This window comes from Anabas testudineus, chromosome 9, assembly GCF_900324465.2.
Source record: "Anabas testudineus chromosome 9, fAnaTes1.2, whole genome shotgun sequence".
NCBI classification, from domain to species: domain Eukaryota; kingdom Metazoa; phylum Chordata; class Actinopteri; order Anabantiformes; family Anabantidae; genus Anabas; species Anabas testudineus.
Window position 1 is genome coordinate 17,629,864 of NC_046618.1, and position 27,112 is coordinate 17,656,975.

Genomic DNA, 27,112 nt, shown 5'->3' on the forward strand with positions numbered 1-27,112 from the left:
TTACTAAATAGATGTGACCAAAATATTTTATAGTGAAAACTTGCAAGTGATGTCTGCTAACAAAAATTATGTGAACTCTTAGTGGAGTTACTGCACTGCAATTTTTTACTTAATCATCAGTAACATACCCACATATCCCACAGAGAAACTGTTTTCTATCTAAAGTCTGACATTTTGACGACACTGCATCATTTCCATTGTCTTAATCCAAGTAGTTAAAAGATGAGTTTGCAGTTTTCTATCAAATGCTTTAAAGTAAAATGTGTGTGTGAAAGAGTTTATTAATCCTCACATGTGTTGAGCCCCTTGAGCTTCAGTAACATAAAAATAATGTCATGAAGACTGGATAAAAAATGGTTACATCTGAAATACTTAATATTTCTGATAACAAACAAATGTGAATCAGTAATTAAAAATAGAATCACCTTGCATAGCAAAACAGTCATTTTCTTTTGAATAAAATAATTAAAATCTTCTAAGGGGTTAAACATTATAGCTCTTTACACATTCCTAATCCCTGTTACTTTTGAAATTTAAGTATATTTCGCTGCTAATAATTTTGTACTTTTATTTACGAAAGGTTTTTAATGCGAGCTTTTAATTTAAAAAGTATTTGTTCACAGCAGCAACCTGTTGTCCTTGTAGCGGAACCTCTCTGCTGAGACGACGTTTCAGCACGGACAGTCTTACTAGATGGACCCGCTTGTGTTTACACGTGAGGTCTGCTCTGGGCTGAAATCTCAAACGTCAAGTATTTAAATCTTAAATGCAGTAATTTGATCTATCAAAATTTAAAGGTATGTATTTTATAATATTTATAAATATTTAATTGTGTTGTAAATTGCGTTATTGCCGTAACGGTAAAGATAAAATTAGCTTCTTAGCTACTTCGTTTAGCCCAAAGTGGATTTAAAAAGATCTCTAGAGCTCTGGTTTGACTAAGCGTCAGCTTGTGTAAACTAAATATATAAATATATATATCAACATGTATTTCTTTATTTATTAATTCCCGGATTTCAGTTTAATATGGGGAAAATAAGGAAGAAACACAACTGGAAGGGAAGACAGCAGAGTGACCCCCAACAACCAGCAGATGAAGAGAAAACACAAGTTGTAGTGGAACTGAAAGGTAGGAATCATTTTTCATGGTTTAAAACGCTAAAATAATTAAAAATACTGAATTAAGGTACCTCACACCTGTAGTACAGTGCTTAATGAAATCAAAACTTCTTTGTTCAGTATTGACATGTAAATTAGTTTTATGTTTAGTCTCCTGACCAGCTCGATGTCTTTGTCTATCAGATGGAGCCCGGTTAAAAGGTGTAGATGAGAGCAATGCATTGGTCCTCCCATCCAATAAAGCCAAGAAGAAGAAAGCCTCAGTTACACCTCTGTCCACCAAAAAGCCTCTCACCAAGAAGCAGAGGAAAGAGCTGCAGAAAGTCCTGGAGCGTAAGGAGAAGAAAGCTCAGGTGAGAGACAGCCTGACTCTGCAGGTTCAGACAGAAGTTTGATCCACTTCCTATGGACAGTTATTATCACACTACTGTTGATATCCAGAACTATATAGGACAAGAATGTTTGGGCAGATTTGATATACAGAACTTGACCACACCCCACTTCTGTGTCCCACTGTCTGTCCTGTGCAGAGAGCAGACATCCTGAACAAACTTGCTGAGGTGCAGCTTCCAGAGTCTGAACTGAAGCTGCTGTACACCACCTCCAAACTGGGCACGGGAGACAAACTTTACCAGACTAAACTGTAAGTGCTTAACACAGTATTCTATCTACACCACACACACTGAAGCAGTATGATTGGAATGTTTTCATTGTTTGCATGTTTTTTTTTTTTTTAGTTTATCAGATGAAACTGAAGACAATGACTCAGGTACAAAGATTAACAGCGTCAGTGGAGCGAACAGGAAAAGAAAATGGAAAGAAGAGGAGGAGGATGAAGAGGAACAAAAAGCTGATGAAAGCAGCGATGTGGACGCCTCATCTGATGACGAAGATGAAGATGATGAAGTAAATAAAACCACAGAAGATAGTGAGCCTAAGGAAACCACGTCTTCCTGTCAGGAGACAGAGGCCAAACAGAAAGTGACAGAAGAAAAAAAGAAATCAGACCAAGATGGACAGAGGGAGAAGAAGATATCAGAACAAAACAAGGAGCTGTCACAGCCGGCTATCTTCATTCCTGTTGACAGATTACCGGAAATACAGGTGTGCTCTTTGTATGGGTCTGAGAATAAAACAACAAAGTCTTTCAGCTAGATGAAGACTTTTTTGTGCAGATGCTTTAAACATGTTTCCATCTGTTGCTATAGGAGGCTCGTCTGAAGCTGCCTGTTCTGGCAGAGGAGCAGGTCATCATGGAGGCAGTGAGAGAAAACCCTTGTGTCGTCATCTGTGGAGAGACAGGAAGTGGAAAAACTACTCAAGTGCCTCAGTTTCTGTATGAAGCTGGCTACGCCAGGTAGTTTGTGAGGCAATTGAATGTTCCATTGGACATGCATGTTGTAAAAAGCTTCAATGCGGCTTTACATTAATGGAAATGAGATTAATTTTATCACAATCATGTTTTTCCTCCAGTGGCAGTGGGATTATTGGTATCACAGAGCCGAGAAGAGTAGCAGCTGTCAGCATGTCGCACAGAGTGGCTAAAGAGATGAACCTGTCCACACGGTAACAAAAATCAATAGTACTGCAAATAATATTTCAGTATTTCAGTATATTGTCAGGAAAAGATTTGTAATCCATAACGTTTGAGAGTACAAAGAGTATTCCTTTTAATACCTTTTGATGAACTTGGTAACAGAAATACTGCACATAGTGATATTTTTTAAACCTTTCTAAACATTGTCTGTTGTGATGTTTTGTCTGTGCTCAGGGTGGTGTCTTACCAGATACGATACGAAGGAAATGTGACCGATGAGACCAAAATCAAGTTCATGACAGATGGTGTTCTACTGAAGGAGATTCAGAAGGTATCGTCTTTACTAACTCTTCAGTCATTTACGCTGCTGGTTGCTAAATAGACTCTGCATTAAGATGAGCAAGTTACTTTTCATTCAGTATTTGTTGCTGAAAACATCAACGTTCATAATAGTTCATTTCATCATTTTGAAACTTTACTTTTTAGTATGTTTCTTTCATGTGTATCACAAAAAAATGGATTTCAAAGGTTATTCTTCCTCATTGTTTTGTTAATGAAATTAGTTCCCCAGCATTGAGGAGTGACTTTCACGTTTTTTAGTGTAACTAATTGATGGAATAGTGGAAACTGTAACTAAAAACATATTCTCCACATTAGTAACACTTGTTTACCATATATCACTGTACGTTTAATCAGTATGAGCCTTTTAAATACTTTGATGTCTCTGAAATTATTTCACCATCATGTCGTTTCTCATAGGATTTCTTGCTCCAGAGATACACTGTGATAATCATAGATGAAGCACACGAGAGGAGTGTGTACACAGACATTCTCATTGGACTGTTGTCTCGTATCGTCCCACTCAGAAACAAGGTAAGAAACACGTTTTTGTGGTGTGAAACGTCATGACTAGAATGTTTAATGGCTGATTTACAGATAGTTTTTGTCTTTAATCTTTTTGTGCTGCACGTTTACATGCCCTGCTCTCTCTCACTGTCTCTCTGCAGAGAGGTATGCCCTTGAGGCTGCTGGTCATGTCGGCTACTCTGCGGGTTGAGGACTTCACTGAAAACCTCAAGCTGTTTCGGACGCCTCCGCCTGTTATCAAGGTGGATGCTCGCCAGTTTCCAGTCACCATCCATTTCAACAAACGCACCCCGCTGGAGGATTACACCGGAGAGGCCTTCCACAAGACCTGCAAGATCCACCGAATGCTACCTCCAGGTGCACATACACACAGGCACATTTATTAGATTTCATAGTTTAACATAAATGTTAGTTTGCTGTTAAACTGAGGAGACCTTAAGGGATGAAGCTAAATGAAAGCACATTCGAGGGCAGCCAGTTTGTTGTTTATTTTACAAACACACATTTAATACTAATGAACATTCTCATTAATAATAATCATTAGAATCAATCAGAATTTAATTTATAGTTTTGGCCTGTGTAGCCTGTAGATAGATGGACACTGTTTCATTTTTGATATCTGTGTAGTTGTGCTAAATGTGATTTGAATATAGAGAGCACCGTGTGTGAGTAATGTTGTTACTGTCTTTAACACACATCCACCTTCATCCTGTGTCTGTCAATCAGGTGGGATCCTGGTGTTTCTGACTGGTCAGGTAGAGGTTAACACTCTGTGCAGAAAACTGAGAAAAGCTTTCCCCTTCAGGAAGGGAAATACAAACACTGGTAAGTATAAAACACCTTTTCCCCCCTCACACATAGATAAGTGGATTTTTATAGATTACCTTTGTATTTGTGTTCAGGTGAGGATGAGGAAGCCGACACCTCAGAGGCAATGAGGAAGTTTAAGAAGGCCAAACAGAAGAAGACTGTTGTAAGTTTAATTTTAGGAAAATGCCCCTAAAGGCCACTGTGCCTTGATATTCCTTAAACCTAACTCCATTCCTCACATATATTTCTTCATCTTTCTCTGCAGTCTCTGCCCCGAATTGACTTGGATAACTACTCCGCGCTGCCGGTCGATGAAGGGGATGAAGACAGGGAAGCGGGGATCGGAGACGAGGAGGATGAAGGCTCTGACCTGGACATCGGAGACGATCCTGCTGATACAGGCAAGCTACTCCAAATGAAAAATTCTTTTAATCTCAGCGTGTCAGGTGAGTGTCCTGACGAACTCTGCTCTGTCTTTTGTCTCTGTAGAGGAGAAGGCTGACCCGTCCATTCCTCTCTATGTCCTCCCGCTGTACTCTCTGTTGGCCCCAGAGCAGCAGGCTAAGGTGAGATTAACATCATATGAGCACAATAACAGATTAGAAATCATGATTCAGGAGGAGATCTTTTATTTTATTGATTGGCGAAACTGTAACAAAAGATTAAAACAAGCAATGGCTAGATTTCAAATTTCTAATGTGACAGATGGGCAGGTTTCTGAACAGTACAGGTTGTACAAATAGGAGGACCCACACATCCCATTTCCTGTAGGTGCCTGACCAAAAAACAACAGTGTATTTAACCTAAAACATTAAAACAAACAACAAAGTATGAAAACCCACAAATGTTCGTGTGTGTGATTTTTGACCGCAGGTGTTCAGGCCTCCTCCACCTGGTACTCGCCTCTGTGTTGTAGCCACCAACGTGGCTGAGACGTCTCTGACCATCCCCGGTATCAAGTACGTGGTTGACTGTGGTCGAGTTAAGAAACGTTTCTACGACCGAGTGACCGGAGTTTCATCCTTTAAAGTCACATGGACGTCACAGGCCTCGGCCAATCAGAGGGCAGGTAGAGCAGGACGAACAGAGCCGGGACACTGCTACAGGTCAGGACTGTGGAACTGTCTAACAGTGTAGTTTACTTGATGAGGTTATTTACACGTTTGTCTCTATGTGTCTGTGATTTTTCTGCAGGTTGTACTCATCCGCAGTGTTTGGAGACTTCAGCTTGTTCTCAGAAGCAGAAATCACTTGCAGGCCTGTGGAAGACCTGGTCTTACAGATGAAAGATCTCAACATAGATAAGGTCAGTGACACTCAAACTTAACAGGAGGTGTTTCTGCATCAACCAGAAGTAATAAAAACAGATTATATTCTATTTGTGCAGGTGGTGAATTTCCCCTTTCCCACACCTCCGTCTGCCGAGGCTCTTGTTGCAGCAGAGCAGTTATTGATCTCATTGGGAGCTCTGAAAGAGCCGCCTCGCACTGGAAGGTAACTGTCTGCTGCTGCTTTCCACTCCTTTACCAAGGTCTCTTTCTTTCTTTCAAATTCATGTAGTGTTGAATTATTCGTCATTTCAATGATCCAAACTTTATTTTATTATCAGTGTAAAAGAGATGGAGCGAGCGAGGTTGAGCTGTCCCATCACCCCCCTGGGCAGAGCAATGGCTTCATTCCCTGTGGCACCTCGCTACGCTAAAATGTTAGCGCTTGGCAAGCAGCAGGACTGTCTCCCATATGTGATTGCTGTGGTAGCAGCCATGACAGTTCGGGAGATCTTCGAAGACCTTGACAGGTGAGGACACATGCTAACAATATCTGTTTACAGATAAACATGCTAAAATCTGGAACAGGGGCTCTTTTAGTGGTCCAGAGTTTATTCTTGGGGAGAAAAGCTCAGAATATTGTTTTAATACATAATAGATATTTCAGTTCAAGTTTTATGTCTGCATCTTCGTCTCACCTCAGACCCACACATAATGAAGATGAGAGCTCGAAGCTCACTCAGCGTCGGGCTCGGCTGACCCAAATGAGGAGGTTGTGGGCTGGACAAGGAGCCTCTCTCCTGTTGGGGGACCTCATGGTCATGCTGGGTAAGACTACTTTTGTTCAGGTTTGGCTGTAGTGAGCTGGAGACTGTAGGAAACTGAAATAGATTATGTGTTGGCATTTAGAGTCTCCATGATATGGCTTCAGAAACACAATTTTCTTCCAGTTTTCAGCATGGAGTAGGATTTCAAAGTGTGACTTAACACCAGGAACCTCTTGGTTTGAATAATTTAGTCGAGTCTTGAGGTGCACAAAAGTCTGATGTTTAATGTGGACTCCTGCTTGAAAGATGCATTAGCAACACATGCTGAAAATGTAATTAAAATAAAATACAAGTTTGAGATATAAAACCACAAAAAATTGTTGTACAAAAGTTACGTTTTGCGGTTTTACTATATTTGCATTTACATGTGACTGCAGGTGCTGTTGGTGCTTGTGAATTTGCCGGCTGCACTCCTAAGTTTTGCGAGGAGAACGGCCTGAGGTATAAAGCCATGGTGGAGATCCGGAAGCTCAGAGGACAACTTACTAATGCAGGTACACATATGCAAAAAAAACAGAAAACCTGAGACACACCTGCTGCACAAACATAATAAAAGAAAATGTAAATTAATCTGTATTATCTCCTGTCAGTCAACACAGTGTGTCCAGAGGTGGGAGTGTTTGTAGACCCCAAAATGACTCCACCAACAGAGCACCAGGTGATTTGCTTGCGACAGATTGTTCTGGCCGGACTGGGAGATCATCTCGCACGGCGTGTACATGCGGAAGATGTACTCGACCCAAAATGGAAGAATGGATACAAGGTCTGTTGTTCAGAGATCTGTAATTGAAATTTAGAAGAATGTTGTTCTACCACTCCTTCATCTCTTCACCTTTATCTGTTTTTATTTATAGACGCCTCTTATGGATGACCCGGTGTTCATTCATCCAACCTCTGCACTATTCAAAAAAATGCCAGAGTTTATTGTCTACCAGGAAATCATGGAGACCACCAAGATGTACATGAGAGGTAAGTGAGCTTTGTAAAAACCAGGGGATAACTAAACCTCACAGCATTTCTATCATGCTGTTGGATTTTATTATATTTTTTATATGGGCAGCGGCAAAGTTAGGTTGAAATTAATAGTTTGGGTGTGACTTAGATTCAAATAAGCGTGATGTTCAGTGTGGCATAACCTCCAAATCATCACTCACTGATGTTCACTAGGTGTCACAAGTAAACATCTATGATTCTGCCTCATAAAAAACATGCACCACTCCAGAACTTGCCTGAGATTCATCATTTACAGTATATGTTTCCTTCAGTCTCACCAGCTTCACCTGGTGAATTGTCTTTCGTTCTGTCTCCATCAGGTGTGTCGGCAGTAGAAGCTGAGTGGGTCCCTCAGCTTCTGCCTCAGTACTGTCACTTTGGCTCCCCTCTGGAGTCACCATCACCATGGTTTTGTTCATCCACGGGCACTGTTAAATGTCACCGCCCGAGCACCTTCTGTAAGTTCCCTAAAGCTCTGAGCACCGGAGCTGTGCTTATGCTGTAAAGTGTCTCGGACTACATTTAAGTAATGCCTGTGTCTTGTCCTGCAGTCCGTGTGGGTTGGCAGCTGCCAGCAGTGGAGATGGAGTATCCAGACAGCCTGGAGCGTTACAAACTGTTTTCCAGGTTTTTCCTTGAGGGACAGGTACTGCAGCAAAACCAAAGTTCCCAGTCTCTTTTTAGTCAAACTGATGTTTCTATTAGTGTAAGTGTAAGAATCATTCCATATCTTTGGACAAGTTTTATATCTACATAAACTTTAAACAAAAGATTTGCCCTTAAGATAATAATAATTATAATACAGTGGCAAGAAAAAGTATGTGAACCTTTTGGAATGTAGTGGTTTTGTGCATTCATTTTTCATAAAATATGATCTGATCTTTATCTAAGTCAAGAGTAATAACAAAAATAAGGTGCCTAAAATAATAACACAAAAATTCTGAACTTTCATGTCTTTATTGAGAACAAATAATAATCTATTAAAAAAAATTAAAAATCTCATAGTGCTAGTAGAAAAAGTATGAGAACCCTTAATAAAGAAATAAATAAAAAAGCTAACTGGAGTCAGGTGTTGGCATACCTGGAGCCCTGTTAAGAACATTAGTTTGAGGTGTGGACTAGAGCTACTGTGACTGACACTCAAACTTTTTGATTTTGTGTCACACAAGAAGAATATGCTTATGTTGCCATGCCGCGCCAAAAGGAGCTTTCAGAGGATCTACGATCAAGAGTTGTTGATTAACATGAAGCTAGAAAGGGTTACAAAGTGATTTCAAAGACTTCAGATTACAGTTAGGCAAACAATCTACAAATGGAGACACTTAAGGACTATGGCTACTCTACCAACAAATAGGCGGCCATTCAAAATGCCCATAAGAACACAACGAACACTAAGGTAAAGAAGCAACCCAGAGTGTAAACCAAAGATTTGAAGCCATCATTGGAACTGGCTAACATCTGTGTTCATGAGTCTACAGTAGGTAAAACACTGAACAAGCAGGGTGTCTATGGCAGGACACCACAAAGGAAGCACATTGACACTCCACAGCATTACTGACAAAATATTTCCATTCACATACTTTTTTTGCTAATGTAAATGAGAAAAAGATGAGCTTGAAATGTAAAATATACTCTGTAAATATATCAAAATCTCAAGCCTTTGTTATAAGCTCAAATTCTTTCCTATCCTTTACAAAGATCAGATATAATACATAATAATCAGATCTGACTGGAACAGTATTCATAGCAGCATTTGCTTTGTCTGGTTTGCAGGTTTGTCCTAAACTTAAGAAGAACTGCAGCCACCTCCTCTCAAACCCATCCATCATGCTGAAAACATGGGCAAAGTAAGCTTCTTCCACATAGAGTGCTCTTCTCTGTGTGGGAGACGTTTTTCTTTTTTCTCTCTTATTAACCTTTTTTTACGAAGGACTTTTCTCTTACTATTGTGACTTTGCTGCTTTAGGCTGCAGCCGAGGACAGAGGCCTTGCTGGGAGCGCTGGTGTCAAAGAGGGTTGATTGTCGAGATGCTCTCCTCACCATCTGGAAGACTGAAGATAAATGTGAGCATTTAATGTCTGAGTCTTTGTCTTAGAGCAATTTGATTTGCCCTTTTATCATCTAATCACATTGTTTTCTTGTGTATTTTCTCCCCTACAGTCCTCTTGTCTGCATACTGCCAGTGGTTGCCTGAATCCATACATCAAGAAGCAGCCAAAAGTTGGCCTCCTGTATAAATATATGTTCAACTTTTGACCAGAGAATGAGCTTCTTCAGACTCAGCTAATGTTTAAAACAGTCGTTTTAAAGTGCAACTACCATCACACAACATGGCCTTTACACCATTCTTTATTTTATACACTATGATTTGTACAGCTTTGTCAGGCAGAAAGTATTTCAACTAGATTTCTGTGAGAACTTTTTAAACTTGTTATCTGTGTGTTTCTCTCATACATGTTTCATCTGGTCTTCATAAGACTTATTAAGACTGTGTGGCTCAGAGTACTTCTGGTTTGTGATTTATTTATACATTATGTAAACTGTGGCTGGGAAATATTAGAGGGCAACTCGGTCAGTTTTACACATAAAAGTTCAGTTTCCTAATCATGTTTAATATTTCTCAGCATAAGAAAACAGCTGTAAAGTCTCTTCTGTGGCTCTTTAGGAGTTTTGATAAGTCTGGAAACTATTCTGACAGATTTAACTTTACATTGTTTGTCTTTATTACAACTGGTGAAGTTGAGTTAAAAATACATTGACCTTTAACAGGCAGGGCGTGTCTGATGAAGTGGTGGTTTAGTTAAGATTTTACAAATGTAATTAACTGAAAATTCATACATGATTCTGAAACTAGCAGTTGAGAAATTACACTCGCCACAGAATCCATTTAGTGGCTATTCTAAAAGGAGCTGAACTGCTACTAACTGTGGACCTTGTTGTGAGTCTTGGGTGTTGGGGAAGACTTCCAGAGACCAAAGGTCAGGATATCTCAACCAAGAACCTGCCTATTTTGGCTACTGTGCAAAATAAATGTGACCTACCTCTAGTAGGGGTCTCTAGGCAAGACCTCCTTATGCTTACCCTGCCTTTGCCTTGTACCTTGTACCCCTGTAAGTCGCTTTGGATAAAAGAATCTGCCAAATGTAAATGTAAACTAGACAACTGAGAGTCTTCATTGACTAAAAGTAATGCTGTTTTTAAAAATATTCAGCTAAATAGTTTTAATTATCAGTTATGATAAAGTGCAATTAACCTAAAAACAATATAAAATCTGTCTGGATTGTAGGTATGTATATCAAGACAGATTGTTCCAAAATCAATTAATCAATTAAAACTAGACTCTCTTGTTCTTTGGATTTCTTTATGTAATCTCAGTCTGACTCGAAGCTGCAGGACTTCTTGTTCTTGTTGTCGCACAAGATAATTATTTATGACTGGCTACATATTGTACTTGGGGTTGTTGTCATGCTGCAGAATGAATTTGGGAGAAAAAGCTGTCTCCTTGCTGGAATTGCATGACAGACATTCTAATCATAACAGTTTTACCACTGCATGCTACAAAAATCTTAACTCTCTCAGAATCTCATTAAGATTTATAATTTTAAAATTTCACATAAAGTGCACATTCACATTTATACATTTTAGATTTAACCATATAGAAATTACACCAGTGTTCATGGTCCCTAAAGTAAAAAACATTATCATTTCTTTTTTTGCATAACAATTCTGTGTCCCAAGCATTATGGTGGCCTAAAATCACTACTGTAATTTCTATATGCTAAAGCCAAAGTGTATAAAATATGATCAAATAAAACCTAAGAAGCTTTTGCAACCACATGTGATTTTTATTATTATAAATCTCAAATTGTGGGGTATAGCTTAATGAAACGCAAATGCTCCTTTTTTAACTAGAGATAAATATAATGCCATTGCACTTTCATTTTAATACTCTAGTGGGAGCCCAAAGGAGGATTCCTTTTTCATCTGAAACAGTATGATGGTACATTAATTCACAGGGATGTTGTTGTCATGTTTACAATGAGAATAAACGAGCTATAAAATTGAGTATTTTAATGGGCTGCTGTGATTGGCTATCGTCGCCACTGTCGTCACTTCCTCCTGTCAGCTTGTACACTTCCGGAAAGGTTGACAACAGTGGAGAGTCGGAGCTCATATGTAACAATATAAAACATTAAAACCGAAAGAAATATTTAAATCTGAGTCGTTTGACAACGAACAGCCGAAGGTGTCACAATGGTAAGTAGCACCATGCTTTTATCAACCGCTGACGACAGATTTGTACCAAAACAAATCGTACTTACGGAATTTAGCTAGCTAGCGGCTAACAAAATAACAACAAGACGAGAGGAGAAAAATGCCCCGTCATGGTGAAATTAAAATGACCAAACTATGTGTTACATTGATAGGATTTTGTCTTTTTCCACAGTTTTCCTTCCACATGTTTGACCACCCGATGCCTCGGGGGTTTCAGAACCGCTTTTCCACTCAGTATCGCTGCTATTCCGTGTCAATGCTGGCAGGTCCCAATGACCGATCCGACGTGGAGAAAGGAGGCAAAAGTCAGTGTTATCGTAAACTAATGTGTGTGTCTACTTTCATAGACCAACAGTTAAGATAGTTTTTATGTGTATATTAACAGATAATAACTAGCTGAACTGAAAACGTCCATGCTGCACAATATTTAGCTTTATTTAGTAAGAAATCTCGTTGTGATTGAGATGTCATTTACAAAAACTTACATAAGTAACACATACAGTGGAAGTTCATGGTTTTCTGCATGAATTTGTCATAAAATGTGATCGGATCTTGATCTAAGTCATATTAACAAATATAATGGGCCTAAAATAATAACACAAAATTCGGATATTTTATGTCTTCATTAAGAACAACCTCAACTAGGCAACATGTTCTTTCTGAGTAGATCTGACTCAATGATTAAAATTAACTGGTCAAAAACCTTTAACTGGCAGGGAACATGTTTACTTGATCCTATTTGTTATTAATATCTAACTTCTTATTTTTTAGTTATAATGCCGCCTTCAGCTCTCGACCAGCTCAGTAAGTACAAGTTGAAGCAAGCTAATTTTCTTAATAATAGTGCTGTTTGAAACTACTATGGTTCTTATCTTTTCCCTCCTTACTCTCTGTACAGGCAGACTTAATATCACATATCCAATGCTGTTCAAGCTGACCAACAAAAACTCAGACAGAATGACACACTGTGGAGTTCTGGAGTTTGTGGCAGATGAGGGAATCTGCTATCTGCCACACTGGGTAAGAGACTATAACAAGTTTAATGTTGGTTGTCACAGAGACTTCACTCTAAAGTGAAGTGAGTACTAAAATATTGTTCCAAAGTTCCAGAAAGGCAATTTCACTATATTGATGTTTACAAAAAGTTAAAATGTCTATATTAGTTAAAGAAAAATGTATTTAATAATAAAAAATAACATAAAAGTTATTGTGCTCATAGACATTTAGAAAATGATGGATTTGATATATAGGATTTTCAGTGGCTGAGAGAACAAGGAAGAAAATCTATCTACAGCTGTGTCCGATAATTAAATGCTTTTAAAGCTTACTTGTATCAACCAAGGCAGTGCTCACATTTGCTTTGTTTTGTTTGCTGCAGATGATGCAGAATCTCCTTCTGGAGGAAGGAGGTCTGGTCCAAGTGGAAAGTGTTAACCTCATGGTCGCCACTTACTCAAAGTTCCAGCCACAGAGCCCCGACTTCCTGGACATTACAAACCCAAAGGCAGTGTAAGGAATATTAGCAGGGAACATTAATTTGCTGTTTTTACACAATTTATGTTTATCTTAAGTGATTAATTTGTCAATTTTTACAGATTGGAGAATGCACTGAGAAACTTTGCCTGCTTGACAACCGGTGATGTCATAGCTATCAACTACAATGAAAAGGTAACTCAGTTTATTATGATAAGTGTTAAACTGTTATGTGAGTTTATTTTCTTTTTCCTGAATACCACTGCTAACAGAATCTGTTTGTTTGTTTTAGATATACGAGCTGCGAGTAATGGAAACCAAGCCAGATAAAGCTGTATCCATCATTGAGTGTGATATGAATGTAAGATCCTCTTTTTTTATCACAGACACCAGTAATTTATTAAGTTTAAATAAGATTGTAGTTATATGTTGTGCTGTGTTTGCCAGGTGGATTTTGATGCTCCTCTGGGTTACAAAGAGCCTGAACGGAGACCTCAGCACCAAGAAGAACCAACAGTAAGCAAATAATGTTTATCTATATGGTACTTGAGGTTACTACGATAAAATCAGAAGTAGAACAGTAAAGTTAAAGAAGAAGCACGTGCCTCAGTCTGTACAAGTGTTAAATTCCTGATACAACTAATTTCTTTAAGAAGTGACATAGTCAGGTTAGGAGTGGACCTGGACCCAGTGGTGATCAGTTCCACAGTACTGGAGCCATCACTGTACATACTCCACCCCAGTATTTTCGTCTAGATTTTCAAGATATCTGTACATATTGTACTTTGATACATTTGATAAAACTAATTTCTCCACAGGAGGAAGAAGGAGATCCCAGCAGTTATGCTGACATGGACACAGGATTCAGAGTGAGTAAATGTTACTAGGAGTTAGAGGCAAATAAATGTCCTTGTGACTACTGACAATCATGAAAGTTAGAGCTGAGAAGTTGCATGGAGCTTATGTAACTTCTAATGTGTTTCTAATCGTCAGGCATTCACTGGATCTGGCAATCGTTTGGATGGTAAAACAAAAGGGATTGAGCCCAGTCCTGCTCCACTTGCTCCAAGTGACATCAAAAGGTAAAAAGATGTTTTTAAATTGAAACTGTACATTGTGCCATGGCTAGACAGATCAGATGGACAGTGTTGATCCTATAGTGTTAGATATTCATGTTTTTGCTGTTATTGCCGAATGGTATACAGACTATTATTATGAAGCCATGTGGTTGACCACTATGTTACAGTAGTGTGGCAGCAAATGAAAAAGGCTACAATGTTTTATGTTTGTAAAGTACTTGAAAAACACCTTGTTAGAGAATTGCTATACAACAGCCGTATGGTGTAGTTTTCCTTGTCTGTTTTTCTCTAGAAAGTCTCTTGCTAGTTGCTTACTTCCACAATGTCCATGTCATCTTATTCTGGTGTCACATAGCATGGTCTGCTTGGCTTCTAATGCTTCTTTTTTTACTATTGCATTATGTTATGTGTTCAAAGTGTTTCATTATAAAATATGTGAATCAATCCTGACCTGCAATCTTTTGTCACACAGAGGGATTCCTAACTACGAGTTCAGAATGGGTAGGATCACCTTCATCAGAAACTCAAGGCCTCAACCAAAGAAAATTGTAGATGATGTAAGAAATGCAAATTAATTTTTCTAGATTTCATTGATAGTATTTATGTGCAGTTTTTCCATAGCACTTAACTGAAATAGTTTTATTTGTGAAATGTATATATGCAATTATATTCTTCAGTTCCCATATTTAGGACTCACACTGTTTTAATCGTAATTATTTTTAAATATCTTTTCTCAGGATGATGCGATGAACAGATTCATTGCCTTCTCTGGACAAGGACAGTCACTACGCAAAAAGGGCAGAAAGCCTTGAGGTGTGGCAGTGGCACATACTTACCATCTACTGTCCACTTCAACAGCAAAGTAAAAAAAGGCCTTCAGATTAATTTTGGTTTTGTCCCTTTGAATTTTTTTTTTTTTTTTTTTTTGCTGTTGAGGTAGGATTATACTTTGTAATTAAAACTTGACGGTAAAATGTTGCTCAGCAGAGGCTGCATAAATTACTAAGTGAGTACTAAGTGATTAATTTCAGCCAGGCAAAACTTATTATCAACACCCCACCAACACAAAGAACAATTTGTGAAATATTGTTATATCAGATTTGTCTTATCTTTGACGGTAAGCATTTGCCTCCTTTTCCCCACAGTTGTTGAATTGATACAGTTCACGTTAAATATAATGCTATCCAGAGTCCCATTTTACAATGAATGGGAGCAATAATAGATTTATACTTTTGTTGTTTTGAAGAATTACATTTTCTGTTATTTTTTGAGTTAATGTGCAAGTTTTTTTTTCCTGGTTTATTTATAGACAAATAAAGGACTGTTTTTTGAAAAATAATTATTGTGGCTAAAGATTATTACTATAATGTTTCATCATGTACATGATCTACCCAATGATTGTGAATTTATCTGTATGGCATTTTTCTTAAATGGCTAATTTACTTAGGAATTAGTATGTGATTAGTGGTTGGTTATCCAGCTCTAAGTAGACAATGTGTGATTACTTAAAAAAGCAAGGTGCCCATTTGAACACAGAAAAAGGTTTTGCTTGCTTTAATAGCTCTAAGTAGACAATGTGTGATTACTTAAAAAAGCAAGGTGCCCATTTGAACACAGAAAAAGGTTTTGCTTGCTTTAATAATTTTTGTTGCTCACACCACCTAAGAAAAGATCCTTCCTTTCCAATGGAGGAGATCAATCAGTGATTGTTCTGTGCAAATATGTTTACTCAAAAACTTACAGTGAGGCATTAGCAGAATGTATTGATCAAATCTAGTACTCTGGTGTTTCGTTGATCATTCCCTGGTGAGGTGCAGTGGAAGGGTATTGACTAATGGGGCATGGTGGAGCTCTTATTGTGAAAAGAAGTCGCACCGGAAGTGGTCGTGTAAGGTGCCCCAGCTAACGCTAACTAACTTTAGCAATGGACAGATCTGGAAAAACACCGTGGAGGGTAATTCATCAAAACATTAACAATTACATTATGAGTTGCTGTCGTGGCGGAATGTCTTGATTTAAGTTAATCCGCTTTGGTCCCGATACACTCGATAAAGAGTGAAGTATGCTAGATGTGAATCAAAACGTTAGCAAGGCGGCTATCGTTGCCAAAGTAACCTTAACTAGCTTGGTAGCTTAGCTAACGTTAACAGTGCTAGCATTAAAATAAAGGACACTACTGTTACTGGAGTGGCAAAGATGTTGTCATTTACTAGTAACTGTAGAAGGTATAAATTTAGGTTGGTGATTATTCTCCTCTTGTGTGTTCTCACAGCCACCTCGTGCATGTAGTGACTACTTGAGTGAATTTAAACACTGCAAAAGCTTGTTGAATCGTTTCCATTACTACTACACTTATGGTACTCTCCCGTCCTGCGAGCAGTGGAAAGAGGACTACAACAACTGCAGAGAGTGGGAGAACCACAGAGGCACCGATGTAAAGGTACTGAACTACTGCATAGGAGTCCATAGTTTAAAAACCTTAGATGTTACTAGCATACAACTGAAAAAACGTAAACATGGCTTTTTTTTGTCTCTTTGCCTGTTTTAACAAGACAATTAAATAAACCGTTTATTCACAGAACTATTAGAACAATCAGTTTTCAGTGTAATGTCAAACACTGTCAATTAACAAACAATTAACATTTTGGATCAGTTACATTATAATTTAAGACCTGGCTTGAGGTATCTTATGACTGTATAAAAATCACTTTTACAAAAAACTCACAATTTATTATGTTTATTCTACAGGAAGCATTACAGAGGAGTGAAAGGAACAGAGTGGCAGAGCAGCGTAAATTCACCCCAGTATGGAAACTGAGACAAGATCCACCCAGAGACTGGCACATGCCCCTGAACCAGGAAAAACCTCAGGACTTCTGAACCTAACCTTCTGCCTGTTCTCAATGGCAGCTAAATCAAAGTGAAACAATATTTCCCTTTCATGGATTTAAATATTCTTTTGAAATATGTACTGGAGAAACAGGTCATCACTCTTGTGGCAGCATCTAGTGGTCAGTGACGTGGATAACAGAACCCATTCAACCAGTAAATTAAAATATGACTTCAGAGTATGCAGTTTTTTTGTTTGTTTTTTTTGCCCGTCAAATAATCTATAAAATTTCATGAAACTGAAGCACAGATTCTCACTTAACTCATTGTAAATTTATTTAATGTTGTGTATTTGTTTTTTGTTTTCTTTTTGACAATGAGAAAATCAGGTCAGATTATGGCATGAACCTTTTTTAGGATGCCAGAAAATCCATTCATTTGATAACTGGGAATCATTTACAGTCGTGCAAAGGTTAGTACCTCCTCTTTTGTGTTTTTTTTTGTGTGTGTAAAAACATAATGAAAAAAACATCTGATCATAGTTGGTCATAGTATTAGCCATGAAATCTCAGACAAACACACAATTCTTTCCCCAATGTGCCATTATTTATGTTTTTGCTTCATTTTATTAATGAAAAAATGTGGGAAAAGTTGTTATTCGTCAGAAGTTGTATTTACAGAATACTAAGACCTGCTGCGACAATGGTTTTTATTATGTTTTTTACACAAAAACAAAAAAGCATTGAGATCGTACTTTTGCATGACTGTATATGAGCTATGTTAACAACTGATGATACATTAGAAAGAACCTGCACTTTGTGCACAGTTTTGCCTCAGATTAGCACTATATACTGATTTATCTTCAATCAAGTTTTTTTTTAAAGTTGCAGACACACTATCGTGCTAAATTATTCTACCTATACAGATCTGTTTGTATATGTAATTACTGATTTTGCTTCAATAATACAAAATGCTCAATTATGTACAAACTGGATAATAAATCATTTTTATTTATTTTTTCTTAACAAGTGTGATTGAAGAGAAACAACACAATGCATTTCCATGAAATCATGTACAAGCTAAATAAACAGAAAGGCAGTACCCACAACTGTGCTGTGACCATCACTGTGTGTAAACCTTAGTGATGTCATTGTATTTACCATCAGGAGCTTCATACTTAGGTTTCGGTGGTGTGTAGGCAGGACCTTCGCGAGTCAAGGGAAACAGAAGTGGGTCTGGCTTCAGTGCTGCCTTGTACAGTTCTTCAGACTCGAGCTTCAACTCCTCCAGTGCTTCCCTCTGTGCTTCCAGAGCAAGTTTAACAGCCTGAACCTCAGCCACATGCTGCCCCTACAAAAACAGGTTAGCACATAAAATATGACCCACAAACTTCACATGATGAAAAACAGACATCAGAAGCTTCATTTTCCACAAAAGCTGTAGTAATGGAGGTGTGGTAAGTGGTGACCTGTTTGTATCGACTCCACTCCTTCAGCAAATGGGCTCTTCTCTCACTTTCCTCAAATGACAGCTTTGGTGTGGAGCGTTCCCTTTGTAGGAGAGTAACAAACACCAATTTTTATCACTTCTAAGCCAGCAAGGAAGTGATAAACATAAAGTCAGTCAATAAATAAACTTTGCTTAAAAGCATGCCTCTAAAATATATATTTGCATAATTATAATGAGAATTAGCTTTCTCATGCTGCTGAGCTGGGGGGCTCAGGGCTTAAAGACTCTTAAAACTACTTTGTTGAACAGCAATGGTTGTGATAGAGTTAAGATTTTTATTTTTAATCTGAGTTGTTTTAATAAATCATATTTAACGTATGAGTGTTTTGAACTTTAATGTGACTGTAATGAGTGTCTGGAAAATCTGATTGTCAGACTAAGCCTGGTTACAGAATTCAAATTTCCAGCTCTTGGTTGGCTGCTCATTACAATGTCGACTAAAGATTCAGTAGGCAAAAACATGACAAATCAGCTTGACTCCAATTCCAGACAGTGCTACAACTCAGAACCAAGAACATATTTCTCTGTTCATTTATCACTCAAATCTGGTATTATTGGTCAGCAACTAAACATCAAGAAACAAAAGATGTAGCTGGTGCTTTTCTATTCTTATTGTCTTTGTGATAGAAACCCACATGCCACCACTACCATTGTTTACTGATATATTTCAATATATTTAATAGTTCTGCTCATCTGAAGTCTTTTTCCAAAGATTCAATACTTCATCTGTTTTTATGTTTTTGTAGTATTTGTTGACAATAAGAAAAATATTGACAGCAGCCTTGTTCTTCATGTATGTGCCCACCCATCTAGCACTGCAGGTGGCTTGACTATGCCTAAAAACAAATCAGATCTTGTGAGAACACAGACAAAAAAAGAGTTGTACCTTGTTTCATCCAAACATTTGACTGAAGTGATGAAGTCCTCTATTGGAATAAGCTCAGGTGGGACCCTCTCCAGCTTCTTCAGTTTTTTCCTCAGTCGCTCTTTCGCCATCTGTTCCCTCCTTGGATCCACTTTCTTTTTCTTTTTGGGCTCCGCTCTTATAAAAAACAAAGCCAAATTTTGTAAATGAAGAGATGCACCCTTCATGCCTAGTGTCTACTGTACCAGTCTGTGGAGGCAGTGCTATGATCTCGGGTTGGTGCAGTTGGTCAGGTCTAGGTTCAGCAAAGTTCTGTGCTAAAATAATGAGGTCAGCTGACTACTGAATATACGGAATGATCAGGTTATTCCATCTATGGATTTTTACTTCCCTGATGGCATGGCCATATTCCAAGATGACAATGCCAGGATTTATTGGACTCTGATTTTGAAATAGTGGTTCAGGAAGCATGACATTGTTTTCACACATGGATTGGTCAAAACAGAGTCCAGACCTTAACCCAACTGAGAATCTTTGTGCAGCGGCCCGACTCTACCATCATCAATACAAGATCTTGGTGAAAAATGTATGCAACTCCGGATGGCAATAAATGTTGCGACATTGCAAAACCTCATTGAAACAATGCCACAGCGAATATGTGCCGCAATCAAAGCTAGCTGAGAAAACTCACATTACTTCTAAATGACACATTTTTATATTGTAAATTACACATTTGTAGATTTCTGGACCATTGGTCGAGTAAAAAAATAAAAGTAAAACAAAGATGTTAAGAGTCACTTTTAGTCAGTCACCAGATTGGTAGTTACAATCCAGGTATGGGGTGGAAACACATGCCAAATTGTGTTAGTGGCATATATAACTTCTTTTAAGTTCACGATTAATTTTTTTTCATAGTATTTTTTCGACGTTCAGTTGTCAGCAGGATTTGTATTTGCATAATGCAGCCTGGATCCTACCTCAGTGGGGCAGATGTCTTCAGCGTCATCACTGGTGCAAGCCAAGGACTCGCTACAGCATGGCGATGTTCTCCCAACAGGAAGCTACAAACAACAAACACAATACGAATTTACAACACGACACCTGCAGGACCCGCGTTATTTCAGCAGCATTTCTCAACTAACTGTATAACCTTATTTCAGCTATCTGCAGGTAGCTAGCACCTAGCTATCACACATAATTCACTTCATATTACAAAAACTTACCGCGACGGAACGGCCTGCTGGGATAAAACCCTGCAGAAACAGCGCGATAAAGCTATAGACATGTTGTCACTGTGTGTTGTATCACTTAAAATTCATAACCGGAGTAAAATAAAAACTGAAACGTTCACATATAGTCACACATCACAGCCTGTCTCCTTGCTTGACTGGCAGGGGAAGATGACGTTTTGAGCGAGAACGGCGCAGAAAGATGGCGTCACTTGATTACCATTCGCACTTTCAGGTACTTTTTATGTGCTGAAAATTAAATAGCCGGGGTTAAATAGACGGTGCATCAAAAATAAAGCTAATAGCAACAACAATTTACGACATACAAATATTTTCAGAGGTTTAATAATGGCTTAATATTGATTTGATGTGTTGCAGTTGTAGCGAATCTTACTTGACGTGCGAAAAGTTGGCGGCTGCTTTATTTGGGCGAAAGGTCGCCGCTGTGTCAGCCTTTATATTGAGCACGACCTGAACCAGATCCACAGCAACATCTCACACAAAACTTTGATCCTGACGGTGGTGGATTGTTGAACCTGCGCCATGGCACTTCTCAGAGGTAAACAAATACGTTTAGGTTCAAGCTGGGTTAATAAAAATCAGACGTGCATGCTGGCGGACTGTCGCTTTGATGCTTTTCAAATGTGTTTGTTTTTTTTATATTTGCATTGCAGTAATTCACCTAAGATAATTGCTTCACTAGTAAACTCGACTTAATTTAGATATAAATGTGAGAAGAATGCGCAACTTTTGCGGAACCTAAGGTTACAGTAAAATAGGCGAAAGGTGACAAGATGGTGCCAAGTTCACTGACGTTAACAGCTTTTTTATTGAGAGCAACTCCCGTGTGCGAGTTGTTATAAAATAGGTTTTATATATAAAATAAGAAATAAACATCTGAGTAAACTCTGTAATTATAGACACATAAAAACTAAGGGAGTTACTTTACCTGGTGCTTACCCTACTGGTGCTGTGAGAAGCTGAAAATGTTTGTTTTTTAATTTGTTATGATTTTATATTTTACTCTAATAATGTCATATGATAAATATGTTTGTTTTTTTTTTTTTATTCACAAGTCAGTCGAGTATGGTAATGAGTTATATATTACAGATATAGAAATACCATATTAGGAAATAGGAAATTTGAAAAGAGAAATCCCTGCTTTATAGCTTACCTTTTTTTAACCATATGGATGCTTAAATAATCCCTATGTATTTATTTTTGGCATTCTGGCTGTAACACTCCCTAAATGTTTATAATGCTAAAAACAATATACTAAAAGAAATTATAATAATATATGTAACTGTTCAGGTAACAACAGGTAATAATATGTATGATGTCAGGTCAGAGTGAAACATTTGCTGAATATGATGTTACTCTAATGTAGGTAAAAGGTGACCAGGTGATGCCGAGATCAGTACTTTTATTGATTGCAGGTCCTTCATGTCTCAGTGTCATATGAAACAATTAAAATTCAGTTAGTTTAGTGGTAAATTCTGTCCACACCAATTCCATATTGACATTTGTTGCCAATGTGTTTACCTATTTTTTTTTCATTAGGGCAGTATCACTTCCTAAAAGTATGAAAAGTAGAAATAACCGAGTTATCAATTTCTAAATAGAGTCATTAACGTCAGTGTGCTATAACATATTAAATAATAACTAGTCCGTTATGAATTAATTACTGGATTATAAATACAAAACTAAACTAATAAAATACCATACTGTTACTCAAAACTTAAATAGTTATTTGTGTAAATCTACTTAATTATTAATTATTCAAATATTAGTTTATTTAATTGTCCTTTCATTAATCCTTTTGCTTTCCTCTTACTCGCTCTTTTAATTTTTTGGTCCACTTTGCATATTTTGCATTTTTTTGACATACTGTGTAGTGTCTAAAACAACACAACATATTGCACAATACTAAACATACCTCTCTAACGTGCCAAGTGTTACTATGAGGTCAGTAAAGCTAAGTGCAGTGCAGATGCAATAGCAGGTCATGGAAGAGGTTAGCCAACAGTCCCATGTCCATCCTGCACCTTTTGACACGTACCACAGTCAATAATCAATAGTGCCATGTCTGACTAGACACTAAAAGGTATGTTGACAAAGGATTTAAGACAAAGATCACATCTGTTAGCTGTGTATGTATTTATTTTTATTTTTTAAAAGTTTGCACGACACAAAACTGCACAAGACAGATTCTAATAAACTTTGATCCACATTGTTAATCAAAGGTCTGTTTTCAGATTTTTTTTCCAGTACTGTTTGTACAAGTCTGCGTGTGAGAGAAATATTCCTACCTTTAGGATTGAACATTTATATTGTAGTACCATTTGATGCATCTGATATTTAGTTTCCCTTTAATACCGTCTCCCAATGAGTGTATTGTGCCAATCTTCGCTGCAGTGTGTACCGCCCCTGTAAATCTAGCTGCAGCTCACGGGTGGGTGGTGTGAACTCTTTGTCGCTGTGCTAAAATTCTTCTTTGCCTTGTAGGAGTATTTATTGTAGCTGCTAAGCGTACTCCATTTGGAACCTATGGTGGTGTGCTGAGGGATCACAGTGCAACAGACTTAGCTGAGCATGCAGCCAAAGCTGCCCTCGCTGCAGGGGGCGTGGCACCAGAACTTGTAAACAGTGTCATCGTAGGAAATGTCATGCAGGTACACAACTGAACAGAGTCTGATCGCGAGGAACATTGCATGAATTAGCCCAAGTTAAAATACTAGTGTCCTCACTTTTTTCGTTTCTCACTGCCCTACTAATTTCAGAGCTCAGCTGATGCACCCTATATTGCACGTCATGTGGGGTTAAGGTGTGGCGTTCCCATCCCAGTGCCTGCGTTCACGGTGAACAGGTTGTGCGGATCTGGTTTCCAGTCCATCATCAATGGTGCTCAAGTAAGAACTCCACCAAGGACAAAAACATAAACCCTATATTGTACACTCAGTGGTCACTTTATTAGGTATACGTATGTACATAATTTTTGTCAACATTGTCATAGCAGTGTTAATTAAATCATATGGTTTAGCATTCAGGTTGTAGATCTTCTTGTACTGGACTGCATTATATTAAGAGTAGTGCCTAAGGTAGATGGAGAGAACAGTAGGTATAATTTAAATCACAACCTTATACACACACTTTCTGCAATGTCAGCAAGAACTGAAAAATATGAGGGTTGTACAGGTAAATATTAGGGGAGAGGGGAATACTTAGTGTACTGTATATAGTAGATAGGTGTAGGTGTGGAGCACAACATGCTCTGTACAAAATTTCACAAATGCCAATTGGAGTCCTGCCTTTATGTGTTTTTTTGTCTTTATGTGTGCTTTAAAACAAAAATGTGTTACTTTGTGTGTCTGTAGGAGATTTGCATGAAGGAGTCAGAGGTGGTTCTGTGCGGGGGATCAGAGAGTATGAGCCAGGCCCCATACGCTGTTCGCAACATACGATTTGGTACAAAGTTTGGAGTCGACCTTAAGGTTTGTTTTTGATTTTTGTCGTCTGCTTCCCAATCCCCAGAAGCTATGAGGTGGCTGTAGATACAGCTTTTTTATTAAATTCTAGAAGCTTTAACACAAAGGTAATGCCTCTGCTCAATTCCCTGACAGCTAGAGGACACTTTGTGGGCGGGTCTGACTGACCTGCACGTCAAAATCCCAATGGGCATCACAGCAGAAAACCTGGCAGAGAAATACCAGATCACACGAGAAGAATGTGACAACTATGCCTACAAAACACAACAAAGGTGGAAGGCAGGTAAGGCAGGATTCGGCTTTTGATACCTTGTTTTTTTCATTGTCTGTTCAAGATTAGTGAATTCTCTTTCTAGTTCCAGTTTGTTCAATTGTAACTTGACTTTTTTATTTACAGCTCATGAGGCTGGTTACTATACAGCAGAAATTGCTCCCATTGAGGTGAAGGCTAAGAAAGGCAAGGTGTCCATGGCTCAGGATGAACACCCACGTCCTCAGACCACACTAGAACAGATGGCCAAACTGCCTCCTGTCTTCAAGAAGAATGGGACGGTTACTGCGGCCAACGCTTCCGTAAGTTTATGCCAGAGATGATGATAACATTGAACATAACATTTGATGGTTGCTCCCAACCTAAGATAGTTAATCAGTTTGAAAATAAATAAATACATTTTATTCATGTTGTTTTCAACTTCTGCTATAAGAAGTGCCACCTATAATATAACTAACAGTATTGTTCTGATCTTAAGGGGGTGTCTGATGGAGCTGCTGCTGTGGTGATTGCAAGTGAAGACGCATTGAATGGGCACAAGCTCACTCCACTGGCCAGAATTGTGGCCTACCATGTGTCAGGCTGTGATCCTAGCATTATGGGAATTGGTGAGTGACACAGTTGTTGGGGAGATTAATAAAAAAAGGATTTTTTATTTTATTTTATTAATAAATTGTTGTGATCTCTTTTACTAAAACAGTCTGGTTTCCTTTCATTGTTTCAGGCCCCGTTCCAGCTATTACAGGAGCTCTTAAAAAAGCTGGTCTGACTCTCAACGACATGGATCTTGTGGAGGTTTGTTCATAGTGGAAAAAAACACTCTCCTTATCTGAAATAATGCTATTCATTTCATTAGTAGTGGAAAAGGTGTTTTACTCAAGCAGAGGTACAAATACAATACAATATCTGGATGGATTTGCAACATTATGCATATCCATCCAGATATTAGTCATTATTAAATTACTTGAGTAAATGTTCTTGTTGGAAATGTTAACATCAACTACTGAATGTCATATATGTACTGTTTTACTTCATGATGATGGTGATTACTCAGGTGTGCCATTGATGTAATTTGCTTTGTATAGGTGAACGAGGCTTTTGCCCCTCAGTACCTGGCTGTTGCTAAGTCTCTTGGACTGGATCCAGAGAAAAGCAACGTTAACAGTGGAGCTATTGCTCTTGGGCATCCTCTTGGTGCTTCTGGAACACGCATCACTGCTCACCTGGTTCATGAACTCAGGTAGCTTAGTCGTTAGTAATTATATGTGCAGTACATCAACTGAGTTGTTAGCACAGTAAGTAACTTTGAATAACAAACTTTGTTTCTGACAGGCGACGAGGAGGCAAGTACGCTGTCGGTTCTGCCTGCATAGGTGGTGGTCAGGGCATCGCCATCATCCTCCAGAGTTGCTAAGATTTGTTGAAGCTGCCAGTACCAGAAGAATTTCTGTAGAAGAATGTCCTATACACACACACGCCATCCACTTGCATAAATTAAAATACAGTTGACATGTTAAAAAGAGATTTTTTTTTTCTTCTTTTATACCAACACATGAAAGGGCAAATGGTTTCTTAACACAAAAAACTGCTTTTTTGCCTGGTATATAAAAAACATGACTCATTTGTGTTGCTTACTCTTGTTAATTCTTACTGTTTATACAACAATGTACAATGAATGTTTCAGTAGAGTGGTGCCTCAGAAGCTTTGTGTAGATGAGAAGCCAGCTCCTGATTATGATCTATAATTAATTTTACCAGAGAGCTGCAAGAGTCTGTTTGTCTGTTATACAGAGTTAGTTCCTTGGTAACATTAACCCATGTGCCATATTATTACTTCACAAAGTACAGTTGTTTTCAGTTAGAGTAAGGTTTAACTGTGAAATCTGATGATCACCTTAAAATATTCAGTGTCACTCCTCTATCTGGGATTACAATTGCCAGAAAATATGTCTGACATGGCTTCAATTAAAATGATTGTGTTGATTTCTGTGTCACAAAATCTCGATGTACTAAATTTTGAAAATAAAACAAGTTAAATTTTCACAAGCAACCTTCGACAGAAGCTTATTTGTTTTTTAACAGGCTTGCATGATGTCCACTTGTTTTATAGTTTAATGTCTTTATGGCTTAAGACCTTAAAAAGGTTTACTATATTGAATTAATTACAGTGTATCAACAAATCACATTTACTGCTCTCTGTTTTTTTTTACTGTTGCCGCAGAAGATATTCATATTGTTTTATCTAGTAAAGTGGCCTTTGATCTTAGATTACTGATTTACATGTGTTTGAAATGGGTTTATAAAAAAATTATTGCTGATTACTACTTTATGCTGGGCATTTGTGTACTAGAAATTTTTTACCATTCTGTGTTTGGATAATATCAGCCCTTTTGTAGTTTTTATTATTTATATTATTTTATATTTTACCAATACAAAAAAGAGGAATATGAGTAAATAGATGTATGTATGCACAATAAATACAGCAGCTACTAATTATACTATTTATAGTAAGTACAATATGAAAAAATAACATACATCATACGTGCTTCACATAATCATACTAACATTTGTTTTTTTATTTTGCAGTTATTACAATTATTATTGGATTGTTTGCAGTTTTTACGAGTGTTAAATAGTGCTAAATTCACAAATTATAGGAACAATCGGCGGAAATA

The 27,112-nt window shown here is 37.9% G+C and overlaps 5 protein-coding genes across 5 annotated transcripts; 4 read left to right on the forward strand and 1 right to left on the reverse strand.

Moving 5' to 3' along the window:
• The first annotated feature begins 37 nt into the window (after positions 1-37).
• dhx37 (DEAH (Asp-Glu-Ala-His) box polypeptide 37) lies at positions 38-9,924 on the forward strand. The gene is made up of 27 exons (XM_026342853.1): positions 38-797; positions 1,021-1,129; positions 1,303-1,472; positions 1,650-1,762; positions 1,857-2,223; positions 2,328-2,476; positions 2,593-2,685; positions 2,891-2,987; positions 3,416-3,529; positions 3,664-3,880; positions 4,250-4,348; positions 4,426-4,496; positions 4,599-4,734; positions 4,823-4,899; positions 5,207-5,439; positions 5,528-5,639; positions 5,721-5,827; positions 5,943-6,131; positions 6,305-6,429; positions 6,806-6,922; positions 7,019-7,191; positions 7,283-7,397; positions 7,742-7,879; positions 7,973-8,067; positions 9,195-9,268; positions 9,388-9,485; positions 9,583-9,924. Exons 2-27 carry the CDS (start codon positions 1,027-1,029, stop codon positions 9,657-9,659), a joined length of 3,459 nt encoding a protein of 1,152 aa, XP_026198638.1. The 5' UTR covers positions 38-797; positions 1,021-1,026; the 3' UTR covers positions 9,660-9,924.
• A 1,609-nt stretch (positions 9,925-11,533) lies between these two features.
• On the forward strand, positions 11,534-15,588 carry ufd1l (ubiquitin recognition factor in ER associated degradation 1). The gene is made up of 12 exons (XM_026342348.1): positions 11,534-11,679; positions 11,870-12,002; positions 12,469-12,501; positions 12,596-12,717; positions 13,076-13,206; positions 13,293-13,365; positions 13,463-13,531; positions 13,618-13,686; positions 13,989-14,039; positions 14,164-14,252; positions 14,722-14,806; positions 14,987-15,588. The coding sequence occupies exons 1-12, from the start codon at positions 11,677-11,679 to the stop codon at positions 15,059-15,061; spliced, it is 933 nt and encodes a 310-aa protein (XP_026198133.1). The 5' UTR covers positions 11,534-11,676; the 3' UTR covers positions 15,062-15,588.
• A 505-nt stretch (positions 15,589-16,093) lies between these two features.
• c9h22orf39 (chromosome 9 C22orf39 homolog) lies at positions 16,094-18,092 on the forward strand. The gene is made up of 3 exons (XM_026344238.1): positions 16,094-16,203; positions 16,522-16,689; positions 16,998-18,092. The coding sequence occupies exons 1-3, from the start codon at positions 16,174-16,176 to the stop codon at positions 17,127-17,129; spliced, it is 330 nt and encodes a 109-aa protein (XP_026200023.1). The 5' UTR covers positions 16,094-16,173; the 3' UTR covers positions 17,130-18,092.
• On the reverse strand, positions 17,615-20,869 carry mrpl40 (mitochondrial ribosomal protein L40). Its single transcript, XM_026344237.1, has 5 exons — positions 20,676-20,869; positions 20,430-20,513; positions 19,474-19,629; positions 18,547-18,628; positions 17,615-18,428 (listed from the first exon to the last, which is right to left on the reverse strand). The coding sequence occupies exons 1-5, from the start codon at positions 20,735-20,737 to the stop codon at positions 18,201-18,203; spliced, it is 612 nt and encodes a 203-aa protein (XP_026200022.1). The 5' UTR covers positions 20,738-20,869; the 3' UTR covers positions 17,615-18,200.
• A 226-nt stretch (positions 20,870-21,095) lies between these two features.
• On the forward strand, positions 21,096-26,488 carry acaa2 (acetyl-CoA acyltransferase 2). The gene is made up of 10 exons (XM_026344289.1): positions 21,096-21,240; positions 23,187-23,353; positions 23,462-23,590; positions 24,056-24,172; positions 24,302-24,449; positions 24,564-24,739; positions 24,916-25,045; positions 25,162-25,232; positions 25,523-25,677; positions 25,770-26,488. Exons 1-10 carry the CDS (start codon positions 21,225-21,227, stop codon positions 25,849-25,851), a joined length of 1,191 nt encoding a protein of 396 aa, XP_026200074.1. The 5' UTR covers positions 21,096-21,224; the 3' UTR covers positions 25,852-26,488.
• Positions 26,489-27,112: the final 624 nt, after the last annotated feature.

Coding starts and splice junctions, on each gene's coding strand:
- dhx37 (XM_026342853.1), top strand. CDS start 1,027: ATGGGGAAAATAAGGAAGAAACACAACTGGAAGGGAAGACAGCAGAGT. Junction 2,224..2,327: donor ACAGATTACCGGAAATACAG/GTGTGCTCTTTG, acceptor CTGTTGCTATAG/GAGGCTCGTCTGAAGCTGCC. Junction 3,530..3,663: donor TCGTCCCACTCAGAAACAAG/GTAAGAAACACG, acceptor GTCTCTCTGCAG/AGAGGTATGCCCTTGAGGCT.
- ufd1l (XM_026342348.1), top strand. Junction 13,687..13,988: donor AGCACCAAGAAGAACCAACA/GTAAGCAAATAA, acceptor ATTTCTCCACAG/GAGGAAGAAGGAGATCCCAG. Junction 14,253..14,721: donor GCTCCAAGTGACATCAAAAG/GTAAAAAGATGT, acceptor TTTGTCACACAG/AGGGATTCCTAACTACGAGT.
- c9h22orf39 (XM_026344238.1), top strand. CDS start 16,174: ATGGACAGATCTGGAAAAACACCGTGGAGG. Junction 16,204..16,521: donor CTGGAAAAACACCGTGGAGG/GTAATTCATCAA, acceptor GTGTTCTCACAG/CCACCTCGTGCATGTAGTGA. Junction 16,690..16,997: donor ACAGAGGCACCGATGTAAAG/GTACTGAACTAC, acceptor TTTATTCTACAG/GAAGCATTACAGAGGAGTGA.
- mrpl40 (XM_026344237.1), bottom strand. CDS start 20,737: ATGTCTATAGCTTTATCGCGCTGTTTCTGCAGGGTTTTATCCCAGCAG. Junction 20,514..20,675: donor CAGCAGGCCGTTCCGTCGCG/GTAAGTTTTTGT, acceptor TGTTGTTTGTAG/CTTCCTGTTGGGAGAACATC. Junction 18,429..18,546: donor AGTGGAGTCGATACAAACAG/GTCACCACTTAC, acceptor CTGTTTTTGTAG/GGGCAGCATGTGGCTGAGGT.
- acaa2 (XM_026344289.1), top strand. Junction 23,591..24,055: donor CCATCATCAATGGTGCTCAA/GTAAGAACTCCA, acceptor GTGTGTCTGTAG/GAGATTTGCATGAAGGAGTC. Junction 24,740..24,915: donor TTACTGCGGCCAACGCTTCC/GTAAGTTTATGC, acceptor TCTGATCTTAAG/GGGGTGTCTGATGGAGCTGC.